The sequence below is a fragment of the Narcine bancroftii genome, chromosome 2 (genome assembly GCF_036971445.1).
Source record: "Narcine bancroftii isolate sNarBan1 chromosome 2, sNarBan1.hap1, whole genome shotgun sequence".
Lineage (NCBI taxonomy): Eukaryota > Metazoa > Chordata > Chondrichthyes > Torpediniformes > Narcinidae > Narcine > Narcine bancroftii.
In genome coordinates this window covers 34,428,484-34,452,934 of record NC_091470.1, presented here as the reverse complement: position 1 = coordinate 34,452,934, position 24,451 = coordinate 34,428,484, and the positions used below count along the sequence as shown (strand labels likewise).

At 43.7% G+C, this 24,451-nt stretch overlaps 1 protein-coding gene across 1 annotated transcript in view; it reads left to right on the top strand.

Annotated features, from left to right (window-relative positions):
- Nucleotides 1-24,451, top strand: part of LOC138753357 (rho-related GTP-binding protein RhoJ-like) — a 57,577-nt gene that overhangs the window by 17,757 nt on the left and 15,369 nt on the right. Inside the window, exon 2 of the mRNA XM_069916254.1 lies at nucleotides 10,971-11,029. Within this exon, the coding sequence (XP_069772355.1) occupies nucleotides 10,971-11,029 (59 nt within the window). The remainder of the gene's footprint in view (nucleotides 1-10,970; nucleotides 11,030-24,451) is intronic.

The following is a 24,451-nucleotide window of genomic DNA, read 5'->3' as shown; positions in this document are numbered from 1 at the left end:
CAGCTTAGGTAGAGTAGCTTTTGGCGGATCCAAAGATTTGAGTTGATATCTGACCTCTGGTGAAGTTCATATGTTCTCCCTGTGACAATATTGAGTTTCTTCTAGTTTCCTCTCACACTTCAATTGTGAGCAGGTTGATACAATCTTGGGAGGGAGGAAAAGTTGATAGCAATTTGATGAGAATAAGCAAATTGTGACAAGTGTAGGATCAATGTAACGTGGTCATTGAAGATTTGGCAAGTAGTCTTCATGACTATTTGCTTTGATGAATTCCAGTTGATAACTATTTTAACTATTGCAGTGGTTCTCGACCTTTTTTATATCCGAAGGCCCACCTGGCATCCATCCATAGTGGCAATGACTGAGCAATATTTTCCAAGTCAAAGGCAGCTCTGCAAGAAATACATCTTTATTTTATTTAACATTTTTAAAGAACAAACAACACTGCAACCATACACTGAACATAAGAGCTCCCAAAATCTAAGCTCAAGCCACTTCAATGAGACCCCTGTTGCTGAAGTTTCTTCACCAGTTTCCACGTCCTTGGTTCTATTGTAGATAAGGCACACCCAAGATCCACCTCCACCTCAATGTGATTTTATGCCTTTGTCCTCAACTGCAGCAATGTCGAGAAGCCTGATTCACAAAGATAAGTGGACGACGTGACCTCGAACCCAGCCTGATCTCAGTGGGTTGGGAAGTCTAGTGGCCCACGTGGAAATGCGTTGTGGCCCACTGGTTGGGAACCACTTTCCTATTAAATATTTTACAGGGAGCAAAATAAAATTTGGGATATTTATGAGATTAGAATAGTAAATCAAAAAAAAAAAATACTGCAGAAGATGGAAATTTGAAATAAAAGTAGAGAATGCTGGAAAACCTCAGGTTAAGCGGCATCTGTGGAAAGAAGTGAGAGTTACCGTTTCGGGTTGAAGATTTTTGGTCGGGACTGGAAAAGTGAAAAACAAAGTGGATAGGACAAAGGGAATATGTCTGAGACCAGGATTGCCACACTGATCCTGTCATTCACAAGCTATCTCTTTAACAGTTTAATGAAAGCATTTGGAGAAACAAAGGGATGAAAACTGAAATATTATTATTGAAACCTAAAAAAGCATGTGGAGATGACCATTTAACCAGGCAGTGTCTGTGGAGAGAGGATGGTAATCTTTCACACAGCTTGATGTTTATAGGTATTAGAACTGGCCAGCTCTGGCTTTGTTTTGGGGAAGGATAAGGAATATTCCCCCATTGATTCTAATGGAAGTGGACAGGTATGTGTGAAGCACAAAATTATTTGTTTAAAAAAAAATATTTAGATGGTTATTATGGTGTAAAACCCTAATTTAAAAATTCCTAAGATTTATAATTTTTATGGATTTTAAAGGCTCGTTAATTAAGACTGTTTTATGCTCAAGAATATTTTGGCATCTTGTGAATTTCGACTTTTTAGATATTCAGAAGTTTTAAAACTTCTTAATTTGTTTTGGCACTTCCCTGAGCCTTTGAAAGTTTTCAAATATTTAATTATCATATAGTTCCAGATAAATCAGCGAATGTGGTTTAGCCGCCTGCCAAATTTCTTTCCCACACTTTGTGGGCATGGCTGATTTGAGATCTCACTCTCTGGCCCAAGTGTCAAGCAGGATCTCATTGCTTCCATAAATTCCCAACGGACAAGTCGTTGGAGATGGAATTCTTTTCTTTTTGGTCAACCTCTCTGCTGGTGGTGGAGTTGGGCATCGGGGGGTGTCGTGCCAACTTTGTGAGAGGGAGGCCTTAAACTGTACCTGGCAATAGCTGGGTCAAAAACAGAGTAAGCCAGAAAATCTCAGCAATGTCAGGGGAAAGAAAAAACGAAGCAGTTGAAGCTTTGGGACTGTGACCTTTTGTCAGAACATCTGGGCCAGGAAAATTCCCTGGCTATAGTAAATGGGAAAGCCTTTAACTTACTCTTGTGCAGCAAGGGGCTGAACATTTACTGGGATAGATGGGGATACAAACTTAAAAGTTACAGTTAGATTAGCCATGGTCCAATTGGATGAGAGCCAGGAGACCTGTACCTAGTTCGCACATTTGTGAGCAGACATGCCCTTCATGTTCAACCCCACTTGTGTAATTGGGGACGGAGCAGCAAAGGTGTAGCCATTTTCTTCAATGTGTTTGCAGGTTAACTTGTCATGAGAATGGTGTTCAGTAAATCACTTTTGTCTCCTGAATGATTGCATATTAAAACATAAAGCACAGAAGCAGGCCCTTAAGCCAAGTTGTCTGTGCTGAACGTGAAGTAATTCCCTCCATTCCAACTCTGTGGTTGTCTAAATGCCTCTCAAATACTCCTGCCATATCTGCTTTCACCATTTCTCCTGGCACCTACCACTCGACATATTTTTTTTAAATCTCTTTCCTCATAAGTGGAATACTTGCCTCGTAGGGCAGTCCACAGCCCAATGTTATAAACGTGACATCTTCCTTCATCTGACCCCTTTGTTTTTCTTGCCTCCCTTGCATCGTTTCTTGCATCGTTTTCCAATCTTCTGCCCCTCTGTCCGTCATGCTTCATCTCTCTATCTTGTTTACCATTCCTACAAGGATGCCCATCTTACTCACCCCTCTCTGTCCTCCGTGCTTCTCTTCTCTGCATGGCTCATCTTGATGAAGGGTTCTGACTCGAGACTCATTTTCTCCCACCGATTCTGCTTGACCTGCTGACCTACTCCAGCAGTTTGTGTCCAACTTGCCTCAAATCTCTTTTAATCTTTTCCCCTCTCACCTTAAAGATGTGCTTTCATATATTTGACATTTTCATCCTGGAGGAAAAGACTCTGCCTCTCTCCCTATCCATACCTCTCATGATATCAGGTCACCCCTCAGCCTCTGACAATATCTCTATAATTGACAGAAGAATGCAGATCAATTACAGATATGGACATGCAATGAGTACTGCCCCATCTAAGCCTCTGGCACTCAGGAATTCTCTGTCAATGTTGGGGAAATGTAATTAATTCACTGCTCACTCACCTGTTGCGTTGCCATTTTTCCATAATCTGTCCAGGTAACTGTTCCTCTATCTCTCACTGGCTATTGGTGGGGGGGTGGGGGGGGGGTGGGTCACTGTGTTACCCCGTCATAGTTACAGCATCTTTCTTACTCTTGCACTCTCCCTCACTGGATGAGCTTCCAGGGTGTCCTGTCTAGTTGCAGTTCTGACACTCTCCCTGATCGGTAGTGCAAACCTCTACCTCTTTTACATCCCTCTCAATCTTGCGTGAAACATCTGAATCCTGGAATTTTGAGCAGCCAGATCTGCCCTTCTCTCAACCAAATTTCTATAATGGCTACTTTTTCATAGTTCTAATTACAAACCCAGGTTCTACTTTAATCTGCTTTATTTGCAATACCCCTTGTATTGAAGTAAATGCACTCAAACCATCAGTCCCACCATGTTATTTAACCCAACCTTGCTAGTCCTTCCTTACTGGCTTACTGAACCTATCCTCTACCCACCCCTCCCTCCCTCCATTTGCTGACCTACTGCTCTAGTATTCCACTTTCATTCATTCCTCTAATGCAGTGGTTTTCAAACATTTTCTTTCCACTCACATACCACCTTAAGTAATCCCTATGCCATAGATGCTCTGTGATTAGTAAGGGATTACTTAAAATGGTATGTGAGTGGATAGAATAGAAAAAGTTTGAAAGCCACTGTTATAATCGTACTTAATTGACTCATTATGTGCACAGTTTCATAGCTCCAAATGAAATGGGCCAATGACAATTTTTCTCAAGTGAAATATTTCAGTAACAATTGGATCTAGAACAGTGGTTCTCAACCTTCCCTTCCCGCTCACATACCACCTTAGGTCCTCTGCGATTAGTAAGGGATAACTGATGTCCTAGGGATTACTTAAAGTGGTATGTGAGTGGAAAGAAAAAGTTTGAAAACTACTGCTCTAGTGTGCAGTCATAAAAGATCGTGCTTTTGTTTAATCAGTGCATTATACAGCAGTTATGCAAAGTTATTGTTGCTCTTTCACTCATTCATTTGAATATTAACCCCTTAAGTCTTGATTTGGGGTCATTTAGTGTTTATAAAGAGAAATGTAGTATGTGAAGCCAAGGCAACAGAAGACACAGCTGTCAATGCTGAGATAAAATGGGGAGGAGGGAAAGAAATAGTTTATTTCCATAACTACATGCTCCAACTACCTCTTATCTTTGGTAAATTCGCCTTCAAATATCAACTTTATATGCTCTATCTCATTTTGCCTGGGGTTGTTGTGTTTTTTGATACCCCGACTCCACTGTAGCGTGAGCACATAGTATCACATTTTCCTTTTTAATGGTAAACGCATTTTTCCCTTTCAATAATACTCAGTCCTTAATGTATTACTCATCTTTCAATTTGAATTCCAAGGATCTGCCGTCTGACTTGGCAACCCTAGTTTATTCTATATCTGATTGTCTAATCCTGGCAGCTTAACTGGAGATTTTTTGAATTAAGATCTGATATTTTGAGGAAAATATTGAGGTAATGAGCTATGTATTAGATTGCAAGATTAATTTAGCTCCATGAGTTACTGGGAGAGGAATCCAGCAGCCAATACGTACAGTCTACAAAAATTGGAGATTTAAAATATGGATTTATAAACAATTTGATTGCTGTAAAAACACATTTGGTTCATTGATAACCTTCAGGGAAGGTTATCTGCTTGCCTTTCCTTGCTGACCTGCAGTAGAAGTCCAAAAGTCCGGATGCCAGAAATCCGGACCACCCGAGAATCTGGATTTTTTGAAAACTTTCAAGGTTTTTAAATTTGGCATGCTTTTGTAAAGCATGCTGTATTTACTAATAAATAAACTATCAAAATTTACCTGTTCATCTCTTCTTTATTTGTCCTTAAATTTGAATTTTAACAGTACTGCCCGAGAACCCTGAAACTTCAGACCGACGCAATCCCTGAGTAGTCTGGATTTTAGGACTTCTACTGCATGTCATGATATTGTGAACATTTAACTACCTTCTGAGAAAAGATGAAGTGTGTGAACAATTCAGCCTTGAGGTTCCAGGACTGGAACATGGAGAGTGCTTTTAAAAATGTTACTTCAGGTACCAGTAGATGAAATGGATCTGTGGATTGAACCGGGAATGAACAAAGTTGTACTGTAAGTATAAATGACAGGAACTAGGTGATGGTCTCCAAAGTAAAACAATGGCAATACAAAAGGAGCTTAAACCCCAATATTAACTCTTGTTTCTTTGGAACCTCTCACCAGTTAAATGAGACTATTTGCTGAGTGCCTACGGATTTTCCTCTGCATTGTCTTTTTACAGTTGTATTATGTATAGTTTGAATAGCAGCACAAACCTTCTCTCTAGCCCTTTTTACACTGAAAAAAGACATTATTGGTGTATACATGACCCGTCTCTGGAAGCCAGCTTGCTTGTTCACACAGAACAGAAAAAAAACCCCATGAGTCCTTTTGCCGGCTTCCCAAAGCAAAAGAGGCAGGACGTGTAGCACGGCAGCGTCGGCACCTTGTGTGATATGTTGAGGAAAGAATCAGATTCGGTGAGTCTGGACACAAGGATTTGCAATCACATATAACTGTTATTAACACACAACAATGATAGAAGAGAGTGGGAAAAGGTTAATGGGAATAATCACACATGTACACAATTTATAAAGGAGCCATGGGAAAACGTACCTGGAATAAAACACACGCACTTTATAAAGGAGCATAGGAAAATGTTCTGTGAATAAAGCATACTCGCACACAATTTATATGGGAGTGTGGGAAAAATATTTAAAATGTTAAAAATGGGTAAAAAAGGGGCTACTGTACTTTAGTACTTGACAATCAACCTGAGCTTGGAAGGTAGGAGAAAATTAAGATCCAACATGGCGATGGCAATCTTTGTTACCTTGATTTCGTTTATATGTTTTTTGATTTGAACATTGCATCAGCAGTCGTGAGCATGAAACCACCAGATCTCTGTAAAACCTGTCTGGTTCGATTTATGTGGTAGAAATGGAGAAAAATTAATGAAGAAAATCTACGAACCTCAGTATTTCTGCATGTCACTCTAGACCACACATGTCAAACTCTGGCCCTTATATTTGGCCCGCAAGATCATATTAAATATATATTAGAGTTGGCCCGCTGGCCGCCGCGCAAGTAGAGCTCATGCACAGCAGCAGGCACCACCATAGTAGTTTTTAGCACTTCCACAGCAGGCACAGCAGTACACCGATATAGTTAACGGGAACGTTAATTAGATATTCACAGCGGCGCTGATACAACGGACCCGCCGCCTAGCTCCAACGGACCCGCCGCCTAGCTCCAGCGGACCCGCCGCCTAGCTCCAGCGGACCCGCCGCCTAGCTCCAGCGGACCCGCCGCCTAGCTCCAGCGGACCCGCCGCCTAGCTCCAGCGGACCCGCCGCCTAGCTCCAGCGGACCCGCCGCCTAGCTCCAGCGGACCCGCCGGCGAGCTCCAGCGGACCCGCCGGCGAGCTCCAGCGGACCCGCCGGCGAGCTCCAGCGGACCCGCCGCCGAGCTCCAGCGGACCCGCCGCCGAGCTCCAGCGGACCCGCCGCCGAGCTCCAGCGGACCCGCCGCCGAGCTCCAGCGGACCCGCCGCCGAGCTCCAGCGGACCCGCCGCCGAGCTCCAGCGGACCCGCCGCCGAGCTCCAGCGGACCCGCCGCCGAGCTCCAGCGGACCCGCCGCCGAGCTCCAGCGGACCCGCCGCCGAGCTCCAGCGGACCCGCCGCCGAGCTCCAGCGGACCCGCCGCCGAGCTCCAGCGGACCCGCCGCCGAGCTCCAGCGGACCCGCCGCCGAGCTCCAGCGGACCCGCCGCCGAGCTCCAGCGGACCCGCCGCCGAGCTCCAGCGGACCCGCCGCCTAGCTCCAGCGGACCCGCCGCCTAGCTCCAGCGGACCCGCCGCCTAGCTCCAGCGGACCCGCCGCCTAGCTCCAGCGGACCCGCCGCCTAGCTCCAGCGGACCCGCCGCCTAGCTCCAGCGGACCCGCCGCCTAGCTCCAGCGGACCCGCCGCCTAGCTCCAGCGGACCCGCCGCCTAGCTCCAGCGGACCCGCCGCCTAGCTCCAGCGGACCCGCCGCCTAGCTCCAGCGGACCCGCCGCCTAGCTCCAGCGGACCCGCCGCCTAGCTCCAGCGGACCCGCCGCCTAGCTCCAGCGGACCCGCCGCCTAGCTCCAGCGGACCCGCCGCCTAGCTCCAGCGGACCCGCCGCCTAGCTCCAGCGGACCCGCCGCCTAGCTCCAGCGGACCCGCCGCCTAGCTCCAGCTTACCCGCCGCCTAGCTCCAGCGGACCCGCCGCCTAGCTCCAGCGGACCCGCCGCCTAGCTCCAGCGGACCCGCCGCCTAGCTCCAGCGGACCCGCCGCCTAGCTCCAGCGGACCCGCCGCCTAGCTCCAGCGGACCCGCCGCCTAGCTCCAGCGGACCCGCCGCCTAGCTCCAGCGGACCCGCCGCCTAGCTCCAGCGGACCCGCCGCCTAGCTCCAGCGGACCCGCCGCCTAGCTCCAGCGGACCCGCCGCCTAGCTCCAGCGGACCCGCCGCCTAGCTCCAGCGGACCCGCCGCCTAGCTCCAGCGGACCCGCCGCCTAGCTCCAGCGGACCCGCCGCCTAGCTCCAGCGGACCCGCCGCCTAGCTCCAGCGGACCCGCCGCCTAGCTCCAGCGGACCCGCCGCCTAGCTCCAGCGGACCCGCCGCCTAGCTCCAGCGGACCCGCCGCCTAGCTCCAGCGGACCCGCCGCCTAGCTCCAGCGGACCCGCCGCCTAGCTCCAGCGGACCCGCCGCCTAGCTCCAGCGGACCCGCCGCCTAGCTCCAGCGGACCCGCCGCCTAGCTCCAGCGGACCCGCCGCCTAGCTCCAGCGGACCCGCCGCCTAGCTCCAGCGGACCCGCCGCCTAGCTCCAGCGGACCCGCCGCCTAGCTCCAGCGGACCCGCCGCCTAGCTCCAGCGGACCCGCCGCCTAGCTCCAACGTCTCCTTGAGCTTCATCTGTGGGTGGGTGCTGCTGGGCATCGGACTTTCCGCTGGGGTGGTGGTCGCGGACGAGTTCCACCGCTCTCACGGTATTCCCGGTGAGATGGCGAGACCAGCGGGGACTCCTTGGGTTGTTGGCGGCGGTTGCAGCAGGCGGAGCCGGAGGCGGTGGAGGGAGGGGGGCGGGTTGGGGGGATGCCGCTCGGGTTTGCTGGCTGGGCTGGGGAGGGCTCCCTGTACACCTCCACTCCCTGGCATGCTTCTCGGCAACGTGCAATCCTTGGGTTAAAGGCTAGAGAGAAATATTATTTATTGAATATTTTATTTCTTATTTGTTAATGCTTCTTATGGAAAGAGTTTAACCAAAACTATTATTAAACATTTATTTTAATAAGAAAAAGTTTAACATTACTTATGTTGAGAGAAAACATGCAGGTGTTGTTGAAAATTTCAATAAATATTTAGTTCGGCCCTCGACTTAGTCCAAGTTTTTAATTTTGGCCCTCGGTGAATTTGAGTTTGACACCCCTGCTCTAGACACTTGTTGACCCTTTGCTGGATATCCTGGCATTTGTTGTTCGTCCCTAATTCAGTTCAATGTCCATATCTTCTGTGTTTTTTTAATTTGTTCACTTCTTGGATGGTAACTTCCATCCCAGCTCCATTGCTACTTAATTCAATATGTCAGAATTGTAAGAACACTGGGTCAATGCATTGATTTTAAAAAAATTATCAAAGGTACCAATTCAAGGATGTTCTTGCAATGGAGGGAGTGCAGAGGCGATTCACCAGGCTGATACCTGGAATGGCAGGAATGACTTAGGAGGAAAGATTGCGCAAATTGGGATTGTACTCGCTGGAGTTTAGAAGATTGAGAGGGGATCTCATAGAGACATATAAAATTCTGGCAGGACTGGACAGAATGGATGCAGATGGGATGTTTCCAATGATGGGAAAATCCAGAACCCGGGGCCATGGTTTGAGGATAACAGGCAAACCATTTAGGACCGAGATGAGGAGGAATTTCTTTACCCAGAGGGTGGTGAATCTGTGGAATTCATTGCCACAGAGGGCTGTAGAGGCAGGTTCATTAAATATATTTAAGAGGGAATTAGATCTATTTCTTCAGTATAAGGGTATTAAAGGTTACGGAGAGAAGGCGGGGACGGGGTACTGAACTTTAAGATCAGCCATGATCTCGTTGAATGGTGGAGCAGGCTCAAAGGGTCTAATGACCTACTCCTGCTCCTATCTTCTATGTCTATGTCTATATCAACCTTTGTAAAATGAGGGTGTAATAGTTAACACACTGTTTGTAACAAAGCATTAATGATGCCAATATTTACCTAATTGAATAAGCCCAGGTAAACCATTTTAAGGCATCTAGACTGCCAGCTTCTTGTGGGTTTTTTTTTTCATATTTGACATTCAGTGAATGAATTGACTCTTGTCAGATATCAGATATGACAGAAGAGGTGAAGAAAGAAAACTAAGATAGGCTTATTAATCTAAAAAATCTAATTAGACAGCAATTGTAGTTATCTATTTTCTGTCTCTTCAGGAAGAAAACAAATGTTGACAAGAAAGGTGAAAATAATTGGTGAACAGCTGTTGGTATAATTAATTTTCGATTGCCAAACGTTCCATATTGATTCACGGGAGTGTTTTGGAAGAAAATGTATTCGGCATAAAAAGAGATAACAATTTAAATCAAATTGATCTTAAGAAGCATCACAAAGGAGGATAGAGGGAATGAGGTATGCGGAAGTTTCCGGAGCTTGCGACATTAGAGGGTAATGGCATGACAAGCAGTCTTGGACTGATTAAATAGAGAGATACTTAGCATTCTAGAATTAGAGCAGTACAAAAACTTCAGGAGTCTTGAGTCTGGATGAGCAAAATTAGAAAGAGAATGACATTGCATTGAGGACATTTGAAAACAAGGGTACCAAGTGGCAGCCATGAAGCAATGTCTCACTAGAGTTCTTCACAGTTCTGGACAAAATGTAAATAATTCTACCAAGCTGTCATTTTTGGAGGCTGTGCCTGAAAGATAAGCTGTCCTTCACTCTATGTGTGACCTGCTCATAGGGTGTTAACTTTGGCCATTTTGAGATGGTATCTGATTCTGTACATTGGGCAATATTCTAATTTAACACCTTAACATTCTGCCTTCAAATAAGCCTACCATCTGCTCCAGAATAATGAACTTCTCCTGGCTTTGGGTTCTTTTTTGGACAGTATTACTGAGTGTCAGCTTTCTCATTCAGAAATATTAATTTGGCTTTTGGTGTCACTGGTAAATCTGCTGGTTTCATGCTCAGCATGGCTGATAATGTGTTTTTTAGTCCAGTTTTATTTTTTGAATTCAGATTCTTCAGTTACAGAGGAATTCAAACTTGTGTCGTCCAATCAATGATCCAAGCATCACATTGCTAATCTGGTATCCTTGTTGTCACACCTGCCACCAAATCAACTGTACCACTTGATATCAGATAAGAGGATCCAGAGTGTGGCCTCAGTCCTAATCTCTCTCCATTTTGGAGTCATCTTGACACCAAAGGGAAGTTCCTTGATTGTGTTTCCTAAAGGAGCATTTGGAACCGCAAGCATGAATTACAGATATAAAAAGGCTATTTAAAAATATTGACAATATTTTCAGGTTATAAATATTTGTATTTGTTTTTAGAAAACTAGAAAATGTAAGTGGAAAAATGATTTGCTTTAAAATGATCAAAAAGACTCCTCAGTTTGATAACAGATCAGACAAGTTAAAAAGCAACTCCATTAAAGTAAATGTTTATGCTCCAATGATAAACATTTCCCAGTTTGAAAACGATTAACTTCCATGTTACCATTTATATTTTATGTTCCAAGTTATTACTTGCTATCCATGGGAAAAATAATCCTGTGAGTAGCAATTAACTTGATTCTTTTCCCTTGCAGTAACCATCACCGTTGGAGGAAGGCAGCATTTGCTTGGTCTATATGATACTGCTGGACAGGTATGGAAAAATACTGAACTCTATATTTTACTCTATGTTGCCATTCTTCGACAGGTCTCAGATAGATATATTTCTTATTTGTTGGATTCCTCGCGATTAGGTGTTAAATCCAGTTCTATAATGAATGTGGAATCGTTTAAATACTGTAGATGTTAATGTTTTGGCCTGCTGAATATTATTTCCCCCAGGTAACTTTGCAAAATAAACTTTTAGCAAGCCCAAGATTCTGCCAATATAAAGCTAATGTGCTAAAAATTAGGATCATAACTGAATTACCAATCCAGTACGTACAACAAATTGCTTTATTTGTACTTGGTTCTGATTAGATGTGTCATTTTCAAAAATCTGTATTCATACTGGATCAGGCTTAATTTTCTGTGTGGGTAAATGTTTGGTTGTTCAAATGGATAGGAAATTGTACAGTCAGATTTCAACTTGCCCATTGCAGATGCATTCCATTGGTGCAGCTACAAGGCATCACAGAAGAAGCCTTTTGAGCACTAATGCCTGTTCTGGCATTTTGGAGGAATTTTCCCACAATTAAGTTTTTTTTTTCCACCATGGGTCTCCTTTCCATGTCAAATCGCTGTATGAAATTTCCTGTGTCATCTCATTTTACCACACGCAGATTTCTTCAGTCAAAAAAAAATCCACATTTTTCTTTGCCAATTATTACAAATCTATGTCCTCTGATTACCACTTTGTAAAGGGACCTATTTCATTCTATTCGATCAAAACATTTTGTAATTTAAAGTACTCCAGCCTGGTATTCCATGACCTTCTGTAGAGACAGGCAAAGAGAATGACAGAAATAGAAAGAGAGAGCCAGAAACAGATAAATTGCTTTCTTTCCTTAATTTGCTCCCTTCCTTCATCATGGTCTCTCCTCTTCCCCTCCTTTTCTCTCTCCATGGTGTTGCAAAGTTGTATTTGGAATTGTGTATAATGCTCAAGCTGAGCCTTGTCTAATAATTTCACGAAGGCTGATGCCACGTACTCAATGAGTGCCTCATTCAGTGCCTTTTGCACGAGACCTCCTTTCACTCTTTCTACTTGCCCACAATTGTTTCTATCCTGTGGTGATACGACCATCAGCCTACTGCAGGGGGCGATCTCTGTACCTGCAGGAAGACCATTTAAGGGACTGACTCCCCCTGGCCAGCTGTCAATCAGCCGACCTGAATATAAACCTGAGCCGGCCCCTCCTGAGTCAGACACACGGGGAGCCACCAAGGCATGAACAGGTGTTCATACTTTTACTGGAATAAAGCCTGTTGTATGGTCTTTTGCGTTTTGCGCTTGCTTACTGCTACCTCAGTGCACCACATTGACTTTTTTTCATTTTTGTATTTTAGTATGATTTTCCTAGGCACTCCATTGTTATTGATTTTTCAAAACCATTTTCTGCCAGGCATTTTGTAAAAGCATACTTTTACTCCTTTATTGTATTATCTTAGTTGTCCAGTAAGTCTGGCCTAGGACAACATGTTGGATTGTACCTGAACTATCTATGCCTTGGAGGCAGGCTATTGCACACTCACCCTGACACCTTGCACCTTTTTTATATTCACGTCAATATACTGTATATTAAAGACTCCATTTCCAGCAATGAGTTTGTCTATTATATTTCTCTGAAAGTTGTGTACACATTTGCTTCTATAATTTCTTACAGTTGTAATATGTAGTAGTAAATGCCCAAAACTACAAAAGCTGCATAATCAATAACCAAGCCAATGAAGTCTTTGCAATACACACAAGTGCTGGAGAAACTCAGCTGGTCACGCAGCATCTGCAGGAAGTAAGGGGACATAATATCTCTTTTCTATTCCATTACTTCTAATAGGCATTGCATAATCTGCTCAGTTTCTCCAGCATTTTTGTGTATTGGACTGCAATCATCATGTCTGTAGATTTTCGCGCTTAACTCCGGTATAATTTATTTATTGCAATTAACACCATACAGCATTAAAAATAAGATTTCCCCAACCCTGTACAAAAACTCCCTAACAATACAATACAACGTACAATCAGTTTTCAGAAACCAGACAATGTCCACAAGGAGACAGGTTACAGACAGATGTTATAAAATGTCCACCAATTTCGGGTGAAGAGAAATATTCTCTGGGCCGCTGCAGGATCTATTCATGCGGCCTTCAACAGGTTGGGGAACCCTCCACAGATATTAAGTCCACCAGCAGTAGGGAACCCAACTACCGCCCAGTCATAAGTTCAGACAACCCGAGCCCTCCCGTGAGGCCCAGACATCGCAGCCTTCAAGTCTTCCATTTATCCATAAAGCCTCGGCACGTCTCTCCCAACCTCAGCCCACCACGGCTCTGCAACACTCATCCCACCGGACGCCATCTCTGACTCTGCCGCTCGTCCTCTCTATTCAGCCTGACAAAAGTCACCTCCAATAATGCTCTGAAGAGCCGAAAGACCACCGGCCTCCAACGACACGGGCACGCGTCATCCCCCTTGCGGCCATGTCCGAAGCTCCATACCTCCATCGGGTGAGTTCCACAAATATGCAGCATCCACTCCCATCCGGCATGTTCCGCTGGCAGCACACGTCTCCCTGCAGCCCAATGTCCTTTGACCTTTTAACGCAACTTGCCTCTAAAAAGGTGTAATGTTACTATTGGTCCCCCATTTTCTCTGTCCTCCTAAGTCAATCAAGCCAAAAATGTTTAGTGCACACTTTTACCCACGTTTAACCCAGGTCTGCAGTCTAACCATTGATCAATTCCCTCAGTGAGTCTTTGACCATTAACAAGTCATGCAAGCAAACCTTTTTCCTCCTTCTCCTTCATGATCTGTTGGCGCTTGTCTCTCAAAGATTATTTTCCACTTTGTCCCTTCTTTCCAAGTTCTGCCACCTGCTACATCAGCCCGAATTGATCATTGATACTAACACTGGTAACATTTTTTTTGTATGTGCCATTTGAGGATATTAATTGGAATCTTCATCTGAATCTGATTTTCAGAAACATTGTTTGGTGTTTCTACAATAGTGTAAAGCAAGAATTATGATTGGAAAAAATTGAAGACTATACCAGCATTAAAGTTACTTGACAGCAACTTTATATGACTTAATTGATTTAACTCCAGATCATGCAAACACTAATACAAAGGATCTTGAAACAAACATGTACATCAAAGGTATCAATCCACTGGGATATGTGACAGGTGTGGCACGTACAAAGCTTATCGGTATTTGAGAGGGAAAGGCATTCTCCAGGCATCTATTTTTGCCTGTGAAACAATCATCAGTCATTATTCCAATTGTTTGTGTAAATAAACAAGACTATGCTGTGGCAACAGCATGTGCAATACACCTGATGAAGGGATTGAGCCCGAAGCATTGGCTACCCTTTACTTTCCATGAATCTTGTGTCAACTGCTGAGTTTCTCCAGCACATTTGTGTATTGTACACATCCCCAGCATCTGCAAGCTTTATTGTTTAACTCTGCAACAGCAAGTGCAAGGTTTCTCTGCCTGCTTGTGTCACAAAATAACCAATGAAATGTTTGCTTGTTGATCGGCTTTCACCTTTCCCTCCGTGGGCTACAGGCCGTAAATTGGGAGGCACTGAATTTCTTGCAGACGGTGGGATTCCATGTTGCCTCATCGATCGTGCTGTATCAGGCCAGTGTACTGTTGTCTAGCAATCATGAACTGGAAGGATTCCATTTCACCAGTATGGAAATAGTTTGCAACATTTGAAAACAATGATGCAAATGATTGGTCTCTTTCCAGACTGCATCATATTGAAGTAATCTATTTTGCCAGGATTTTGTTGATCTTTTAAAAAAAAAGAGAAATACATCTGATTATAAGCTCTTTGGCATCCTTTATATGACTTAATATATTATATTAAGAAATATCTTTGTTATTGGATGAGTATTATTTAATAGCAAAGTTTACCAAAAGGCTGATTGTTCCAAGAAATTTAGGTCCTTTTTTTCAAGTGGGAAGCCCATTGTCATTTACTTTAATTTATCATTTCGATCACATTATTCTGGGAAAACCTATTTTGAGGCATTCTTTGCCTTTTTCTTGCACCAAGAAAAACACTGCAATTTGTGCTGGATCAGCAGGAAATTTGTAGGTTCCTACAAGTTATTGTCCAACACTAGAAGTATGGATTTGGTGGGGAAAAATAAGTGTTTCTTTGGCAGAGGATAGGATTAAGGTTTAGCCTGAGCACAGACTTTTTTTGGTTGGGGTCTGTTTTATTTCCTCATCAGTGATTGATACTTGCTGTAAATTAAATTTTTTGAGCTGCTGAGTTTGTGGATGCGACTGAGAACATCTACAGGGAACGTGGCCGTCTGAGAGCAGCAGCAATCATCGAGGATCTACACTACCCAGCACGCGTTCTGTTCTCACTGCTGCCATCAGGAGAGAGGTGTAGGTGCCACAAGACGCTCATCACCAGCTGCTACCCCTCCACCATCAGATTCCTCAACAATAAACTCTTATCAGGGAACTTAATTAAGGGTTCTTACTTTTGCACTTTATGGCACCAGCGATTGGGACCAGAACTGGGTTTGAATTCCATGCTGTCTGTATAGATCTTGTATGTTCTCTTTGTGTCTGAATGGGTTTTCTCTAGGAGCTTCAGTTTCCTCCCACCCTTCAAATATTTTCCAGAGTGTAGTATAATGGGGTGTAAATTAGGCAGGACAGACTCATAAAGCTGAATTGACCTTTTACAGTGCTGTGTCTAAATTTTAAAAATAAATTTGTTGATTTATTTTTCTCTCTCTGTATTGCACAGTTTATTAACATTTCTTTATTTGCTTACATGTGTACATTGTGTGCAGTTTTTTTGAACAACCAATAAGTGGTAATTCTGCTTCGCCCTCAGGGATCGGTGCTGAGACCATTGTTGTTTGTCATCTATATCAATGATCTGGATGATAATGTGGTAAATCAGATCAGCAAGTTTGCAGATGACTCTAAGATTTGGAGGCATTGTGGACAGTGAACAAGGTTTTCAAAATTTGCAGTGCGATTTAGACCAGCTAGAAAAATGGGTTGAAAAATGGCAGATGGAATTTAACGCAGACAAGTGTAAGGTGTTGCATTTTGGAAAGACCAACCAAGAAAGGATGTACATGGTGAATGGTAGGGCATTGAATAGTGTGATAGAATGAAGAGATCTGGGAATACAGATACATAATTCCCTGAAAGTGGTGTCACAGATGAATAGAGAGCTTTTAGCATATTTGTCTTCATAAATCAAACTATTGAGTGTAAGAGTTGGGATGTTAAGGTAAAGTTGTATAAGATATTAGTGAGGCCAAATTTGGAGCATTGTGTGCAGTTTTGGTAAGATAGAAAAAATGCAGAGATTTACTAGGATGTTGTCCAAACTTCAGGAACTTTAATTAAACAGGTTAGAACTTTATTCCTGGAGTGTAGAAGAATGAAGGGAGATTTGATAGAGGTATTTTAAATTATGAGGGAGATAGACAGAGTAAATGTAGAAAGGCTTTTTTACACTGAGGGTAGGTGTGATACAAACCAGAGGGACGTGGGTTAAGAGTGAAAGGGGAAAGGTTTAGGGGAACATGAGGGGGAACTTCTTCAAACAGAGTGTGGAACGAGCTGCCAGCTGAAGTGGTGAATGACAGGTACATTGGTAGGAGATGTATGGAGGGCTATGGACTGGGCAAACAAAAAGGTTCAGCACAGACTAGAAGGGCCAAAAAGCCATGTTCCTTTGCTGTAGTGCTCAATAATTACTATGATTCTAATCTCAGAGTTGTCAGGTTTATTCTCTGACTATAAATCTGAATCTGTATGCGACCAGTGGCAATGAGGAAAATTTACAGATACTTTCCAAGTAGGAGAAGGACTTATGACTAAAATCTGTTACAAAAGTGCTTTGCAATGTTTCTATGTGAATGAATAATATGATGCAGTTTTGGGGTGGTCTTCATTTCCACCATTGTAAGTTGCCTTGTGTTCTCATCCCCCATATTGTTCGGTGTGGCCCTGATTAGGGATTGAATTGAGAATCTTTCCCCCCCCGCCCCCACTCTTTTTCTTCCCACAGGCAGTGAGAGTGCTGAATGTTCAAAGGAACTGCTCACATTAACCATCCAAGACTTTAATATTCATAAAACTATATTTATTTATTTATTTGTATAGATGAAATACTTGTCCTGCATATGTATTGTTTGTCTGTGTGTTATGTTTGGTTCTGTGTCCGTGTGTTTTGCACCGAGGACCGGAGAACACAGTTTTGTCGGGTTGTATTTGTACAATCAGACGACAATAAACTTGACTTCAGACCTGCCCTTTGTTCTCTTGTCCTGCAAATTTAGAAATAATGCAAGGATCTAGAAAGTGTGAAGAGCCCATAAATGAGTGGCAGGCGAATGGCCACTCGGAATCCTAGTTTGTGGTGTGATAAAATGAAATGTGTGCTTTTTCACTTCAGTTATCTTGGTAAGGTTGTTTACTTGAAATGTTAATCGTACGTAGTATGTTACAGCATTTTTAATTTGGTGCAGTTTTAAAGCTATGCCCTGCTCCACTAATTCTGCCAGCATTTGTCAGGTTAGACAGCATCTCTGAAACAAGAAACGGTTACTGTTCACCAGAACTGTGAACTCTGCTTCTCTTCCTGCAACGCTGCCTGATCCGCTGAGTGTTTACAGCATTTTCTGCTGTTGTTTCAGATTTCCAGCATCTATAATTAATTTTTCCATTTTCAGTAATGGTGTTCCCGCTACCTATGAAATGGTGCAACTGAAACTTTAAGCAAGCTGATCCCAAGAGCTTGTGTATATTCCAAGTTGTTTTTCCATGCTCTTATGTCCTGGATATTTTGGTCATCTGTTAACTAACCCACCTTGACATTTTTGAAGAAGCTTCCACTTTGTTGTCTTATTTACTGCAATCCCTCCTTGATTTTTAATTCTGTATTTCCTATGACCACCTCCTCGAATGAAGGTGGGAGCGTGGGAGAGGTTCACACTGGACATTCAAGGCTGTACCCCTCCAATGCTCGGCAAACAAGAAATCTGCAGAAGCAATCTTCCAAAGCTGCACTTCCTTCAAAGCCTCAGGAAATAGTGTCAGTCTGTGCCTCTTTCCTGCTGTTTTCCCTTTTGTTTTGAACATCATGACCATTCCTGTAAGTTTCTTCTGCAGGCTTTAACAAATTCCACCTGAGCAGTAGCACTAACTGTGCTTTGAAGTAGCAATGGGCAGAGAGGGCAGAATACAACATGCTGATTTTTCCAAATTCAATGGCCTTGCACTTTTTTTAAACCAGTGCAATGCAATAAAAAATTTATTGAACCTGTGATAACTTCTCTGCGCAGCCCTTTCTAGGTCAACTCACCCCAGTGGAGAAATTTGGCCAAAGACGTCAAGTTGTGAGTTCTCCTTGAACCAATGACATGGTTCTTGCTTCAGAGAAGATGCAGTAGAAATCCAGAAATTTGAACCACCCGAGAATTCAGACTTTTCTAAAACTCTCAAAGGTTTTAAATGTAATGAGACTTTGTGTGCGTGCTTGCATGCGTAAATCCCACAGTTGCAATCTTCTTCTTTGGCTTGGCTTCGCGGACGAAGATTTATGGAGGGGGTAAATGTCCACGTCAGCTGCAGGCTCGTTTGTGGCTGACAAGTCCGATGCGGGACAGGCAGACACGGCTGCAGCGGTTGCAGGGGAAAATTGGTTGGTTGGTTGGGGTTGGGTGTTGGGTTTTTCCTCCTTTGCCTTTTGTCAGTGAGGTGGAAACAAATGACCACGCTTGTTGACGTTATTTTTCTTTATAACTGCTCGTTTTGATAAATGAAGCATGCTATATTTGCTAATGAATAAACTATCAAAATTTAACTGTTCATCTCTTCTTTGGTCCTCCTTGAATTTGAATCTTAAATGTACTGCCTGAGAAATCATGAAATTCCAAATCCAGACTGACCCAATCCCTGAACAGTTTGGATTTTCGGACTTCTACTCTATCATTTCTCATGGAATTAGAGAATGTTGATTTGTGAATACTCCTGGGAGAATGTGGTCTTAGTCCTGTCATGTTGAGCTGGGGGACCAGCATGTAAGTGAAGTCATTAATGCCCCTCTTCCACAGAGTAAATGTAGCCAGAGAAAAAAAATGGGCCCCCTCAGGGATCAATCGGTCAACTACAGTCAATGGTAGAGTATTACAGGTGAGGAGGTGCTGAAGCTCCTGATAGATATGAAGGTAAACAAATCTCCTTGGCCTGATCAGATATATCCAAAGACAATGTGGGAAACTAGAGAGGAAATTGCATCCTCAGCTCAGATTTTTGAGTGGTAATAAAATACAGGTGAGGTACTGGAAGGCTGGAGGTTGGCAAATGTGTCTCTGTTCAAGAAGGGCTGCAGGGAAAAGCCAGTGAATCAAACTTTTTGTGGTTGGTAAGTTATTAGTGTTCAGAGGGAGAAATTGGATAGACAAAGGCTAATTACAAATAGCCAGATAGTTTTATGTGAGAGGTCACGTTTCACAAATCTGATTGAGTCTTTTTGAAGATGTGGCCAAGAGGATTGACGAAGACATCGATATTGTATATATAGATTTCAGCAAGGTACTCTATAAGGTACGACGTAATAGGCTGGTTTGCAATGATGATGCAAGGGATCCAAGGTGAGAGAGCAGAAAATTGGCTTCGTTGAAGAAAGCAGAGGGTGATGGTGGAAGGTTTTTTTTCCAGACTGTGGGCCTGTTGCTGTTTGTCATCTATATCAATGATTCAGATGAAAACATACATGGCACACTTAGCAGGTTTTTGAATGCCCAAAAATGCCTGGTATTGTAGATAGCGAAGATGGTTGCCAAAAAATTGCAGTGGGATTTTGATCAGGTGGGCAGAGAAATAATGAATGGAATTTGATGCAGAGGACTATGAGGTGTGGCATTTTTTTGGAGACCTAACATGGGTAGGACCTACACAGTGAATGGTAGGGATCTGGGCAGTGTTGTAAAGCAGAGGGATTTAGGAGTATAGGCACATCGTACCTGAAAGTGAAAGTTTAGGTAGATTGAGTGGTTGAAAAAGGCTTTTGGCACATTGGCCTTCATCAGTCAGACTATTGAGTATAGCAGTTGTATTTGTACAAGACATTGGTGAGGCCTCATTTGGAGTATTGGGTTCAATTTTACAAGGATGTTGCCAGGATCAGGAGAGGTGGAGCTGGTTGGGGCTTTATTCCTGGAGCACAGGAGAATGAAGGGTGATTTCAAAGAGGTTCACAGAATCATTAGACGAATAGATCAAGTGAACACAGAGAGTTGTTTTTGCCCAGTGGAGGGGAATCTGAACTGGAAGACAAAGATTTAAAGTGAGGAAGAACCTGAGGGGTAACTTTTTTATACAGATGTTGATCAGTGCATGGAACAAGCTGCCAGAGGAGGTGGTGAGATAGGTTTTATTGCAATGTTTAAGAAAGAAATTGGATGGGTACATGGATTTTCAAACTGCCCCGCCAACTCACATTCCACCTTAAGCAATCCCTATGCCATAAGTGTTCTGTGATTAGTGAGGGATTGCTTAAGGTGGTATGTGGGTGGAAAGAAAAAGTTTGAAAACCACTGTACCTCGTTGACTCGTTTTGTGCATGGTTTCGTAACTCCAAATAAATAGGCTAATGACAATTTTTCTCGAACAAAATATTTCAGTAACAATTGGGTCAAGAGCAGTGATTCTCAACCTTCTCTTCCCACTCACGTACCGCCTTAAGTAATCCCTAATCACAGAGCACTTATGGCATAGGGATTACTTAAGGTGGAATGTGAGTTTGGGGGGGCAGTTTGAAAACCACTGGATTAGAGGGATATGGGCCAAACACAGGCAGTCTATGTGGGACATTTTGGTCATCATGGGCAGGTTGGCCTAAAGGGCCATTTCCACGATTTCTATGATTATAACATGTTAAGGCTGTAATATATTTCTGGGCAAATGTGCATTCCTGGTTTGACCCAGGAGGATGGTGAAGGAATGGGATAAAGTTTGTTGTCAGGGTGTAGAATTTGTGGTGGGGTTTTACTAGAAGAAGCTTTAGTCCATCTAGGATTTGGTCCAGAGGCGCTGAGTGGTTTAAAATTTACACAAATTAAGATCTTAAAAATACTTCATAAGTCATGCAAGAGAATGTTCACTCATAAATATACAAACACAAAAAATATTCTTTGAAATGTGTTATGGTTCAAAACATTAATTAGTTTAAAATGTGTGTTTTTTTTTTGGTAACCCACCAAAATAGCTTTCTGCATTCACTGGTCACCTACCTGATAAACCGATCCTTTCCACGGCTTGGCCCCTCCAAACCATATCCATATCTTCCACGCAAACTGGAGTTTGCGTATAGGCTGGGACTTCTCTCCCGGAACATAGGAAGCTGAAGGGAAATGCTATGGAGGTTTGTAAAATCGTAAGGTCATTTGTAAAACTCAAATGAGACAAAAAACCTACAGCACGGCCATTTCAGCCCTCAAGTCTATGCTGCCCAATTTATACCCAATTGATCTATACCCCCTCCCCCCCCAGTATGTTTTGAATGGTGGGAGGAAACCAGAGCTTCCAGGAAAACCTACATAGACAAACTCCTTATAGACAGCATGGGATTCGAATTCTGATCACTGGCACTGTAAAGGGATTGCACTAACCCCTATGCCAACTGTTCCGCCCAAATAGTCAAAATGGAAAGATTTAAAAGATCTGAGGGTTTCTTCACATAGTAGCTGATGGGTACATGGAACTAGCTACTAGAAGAAGTGGTAAAGACAAGTACAGTTATGACATTTAAGACATTTAAGATATTTAGGCAGGCAAGTGCATAGGAAAGACTCAGATGAATATGAACCAAACGCAGGCCAATGGTCCTAACTTGCATGGACAATTTTGGTTGGCATGCACAAGTTGAGCCACCAGCCCTGAGTCCATGTTGTGAAACAATGACTTTTTTAAGTAAAAATTGTCCACGGTTGGCATAGTGGTTAGAACGATCCTTTTGCAATCAGGATTCGAATCCCACGCTGTCTATAAGGAGTTTGTACATCCTCCCTGTGTCTACGTGGGTCTTCCTGGGAGGTCCAGTTTCCTCCCACCATTCAAAATGTACTGGGGGGGGGGGGTGTACATCAATTGGGTGTAAATTAGGCAGCAAGGACTTGTGGGCCAAAATGGCTATTACTGTGCTGTATGTCTAAATTTATTTTACAAAAGTTATTTGCAAAAAGAAAACAGTTCAAAGTCTCTTCACACCCTTAGTTTCGTATCCATACGTTTCCATCACTGTACATTGTTACATTCATTTCCGTTTAGCAACATTGCCACCTCTGTAGCACCTTGTTGTTACTTCCCCTCTGTGGTTTAAGGGACTCAGCGACCCTCAGTGTCTGATAACGGAAGAACTTTAGGCTGTGGTCCTTCCCCACATGCCCTTGTGTTGGCTGCACCATGCCTCAGTATGTCTTTCAGGACCTGCTCCTTCAGCCTGGAATGTGCCAGTTAGCACCATCCCTTCACTGACATCTCTGTGTGCTGAAAGACCAACATGCTTCAACCAGACCAAAGGACAACTTTCAACAGCAGCTCTGGATGTCTGACTGCGTGTGTGCCCGTCCATGGAAGCAGCCTGTAAATCTGAGAGTTCTCTATCATGTTGCTGCTGGTGAGTAAACACAACAAGGACCCTTCCATCCTTCTCCAGACATTCTTCTCGAATCTGCATAAAGGTGGATGACTGTCTCCTCTCTACCACAGTCATCTCGCAGACAACGTGCATTGTGGGTGATGTTCTGGTTGTACGGGAAAAATCTGACTGGGAGGCCTCCTCTCACTGTTAGCCCAGCTGGATCTCAATGCTTGCTTATGACCACTGATGATGAGGCATTGCGCCAGAAGGCCTGGACTGTTTGCTCTGGGAACCACCCAACAGAGTTCATCAGGTCCTCATTTATCAGTGTCTGCAGGACGTTCCGTGCTGACCACTGCCTGATGGCCTTGCGGTCAAAGATGCTTATCTGGAAAAAAAACATTTCCACAAAGGACAGGTGGTGTGAAAAGTCCAGTTGACTAGGACATTATGCGACAATGAGGCCAGGTCCATCCTTCACGTCGCCTGGGCTGGTAGAACCTCAGCATATAGCAGCACCTGCGCCCTCTTATTTTAGTTTTACGTACGGATTGATGTCACCATGCACTGAAGTGATCATCAGAATGAGGGCCATGTTGGGTACATCTTTGCCCCATTGCCACCCTTCGGATCCTTTCCATCTTTGATCCCTATATGAACTGAAAAACTGCACTTGTGACCACCAGGGTGGAAGTACGGGGGATGGGCCACAGCTGGCCATGTGCAGCAGTAATTAAAGCACATCATATCTGATAACCAGGTTCTTCCCTGTTATTGAGAGGGAGCACTGGGCTTATAAACCCAATCTCTGGTGGATCTTTCTGATTAGCGCCAATCAATTTTTGATGCACGCCTTGGCCCCTCCAAACCATATCCATAACACCTTCAGAAAGGCAGATCTGACTGCGAAGGGGTTGATAGACTAGTTGGGCCAGTTTCTGAAGGCTATTGCTTTGCACTTCTTCCAATTTACTCTAGCACCCAATGCAGTCTCAAAATGGCCACAGATTCTCATCAGTTTTCACACAGATTGTGTATCCATACAGAAGATGGCAACGTCATTTATATACAGGGGAGCTTTACCCAGGTGCCTTCACTGCCTGGCCCCATCACTCCTTCCTGATGGATTAAGCAAAGGACTCCATGAAGCACACAAATAAGACTGGAAGAGAGTGGGCAACCCTGCCTAACTCCAGACTTGATCGGAAGCTACCTTTTTCCAATCCATTGGCTGTCCACATAGAGCAGTTTAATCCAATTTCAGATTTCCTCCCCAAAGCTCTTTTTGGTGAGAACGTCCAGGCGAAGGTATCTCCAAGCAGCATGAGGCTGTAAAAGATTTTCATGCCCAGAACTGTGCAGGTTTGGTCTGGGTAGATCGCCTGTCGAGTACAGACCTGACTCGATTGGCAATGGCTTTGGACAGGACCCAAAATCAGCTCTGAGCTGAGTGTCAAAGCCCAACGTGGCAGAGCCTTCCAGTTGTAAACCCCATGGTGCAAGTCCTCACCTCAAGCTGAATCAGCCTCTTAACATCTTGAATGTCTGTAAAAGATATTGATAAACATGCAAATAAATGAAATCTATTTAAATGATCATATTTTTAAAAAATATTTAATGCATAAAACAATTAAATACATTTAATTAACTCAGTCACTTCAGAAAATGTAGATGTCCTGACCTCACCCCTCTTCATCTTGTGTAAATGTTAGTTCATGGAGGGGGCAGGAAATAGTTTCAGCTCACGTAAAAAAAGGGATTTTCAACTACTTCATTT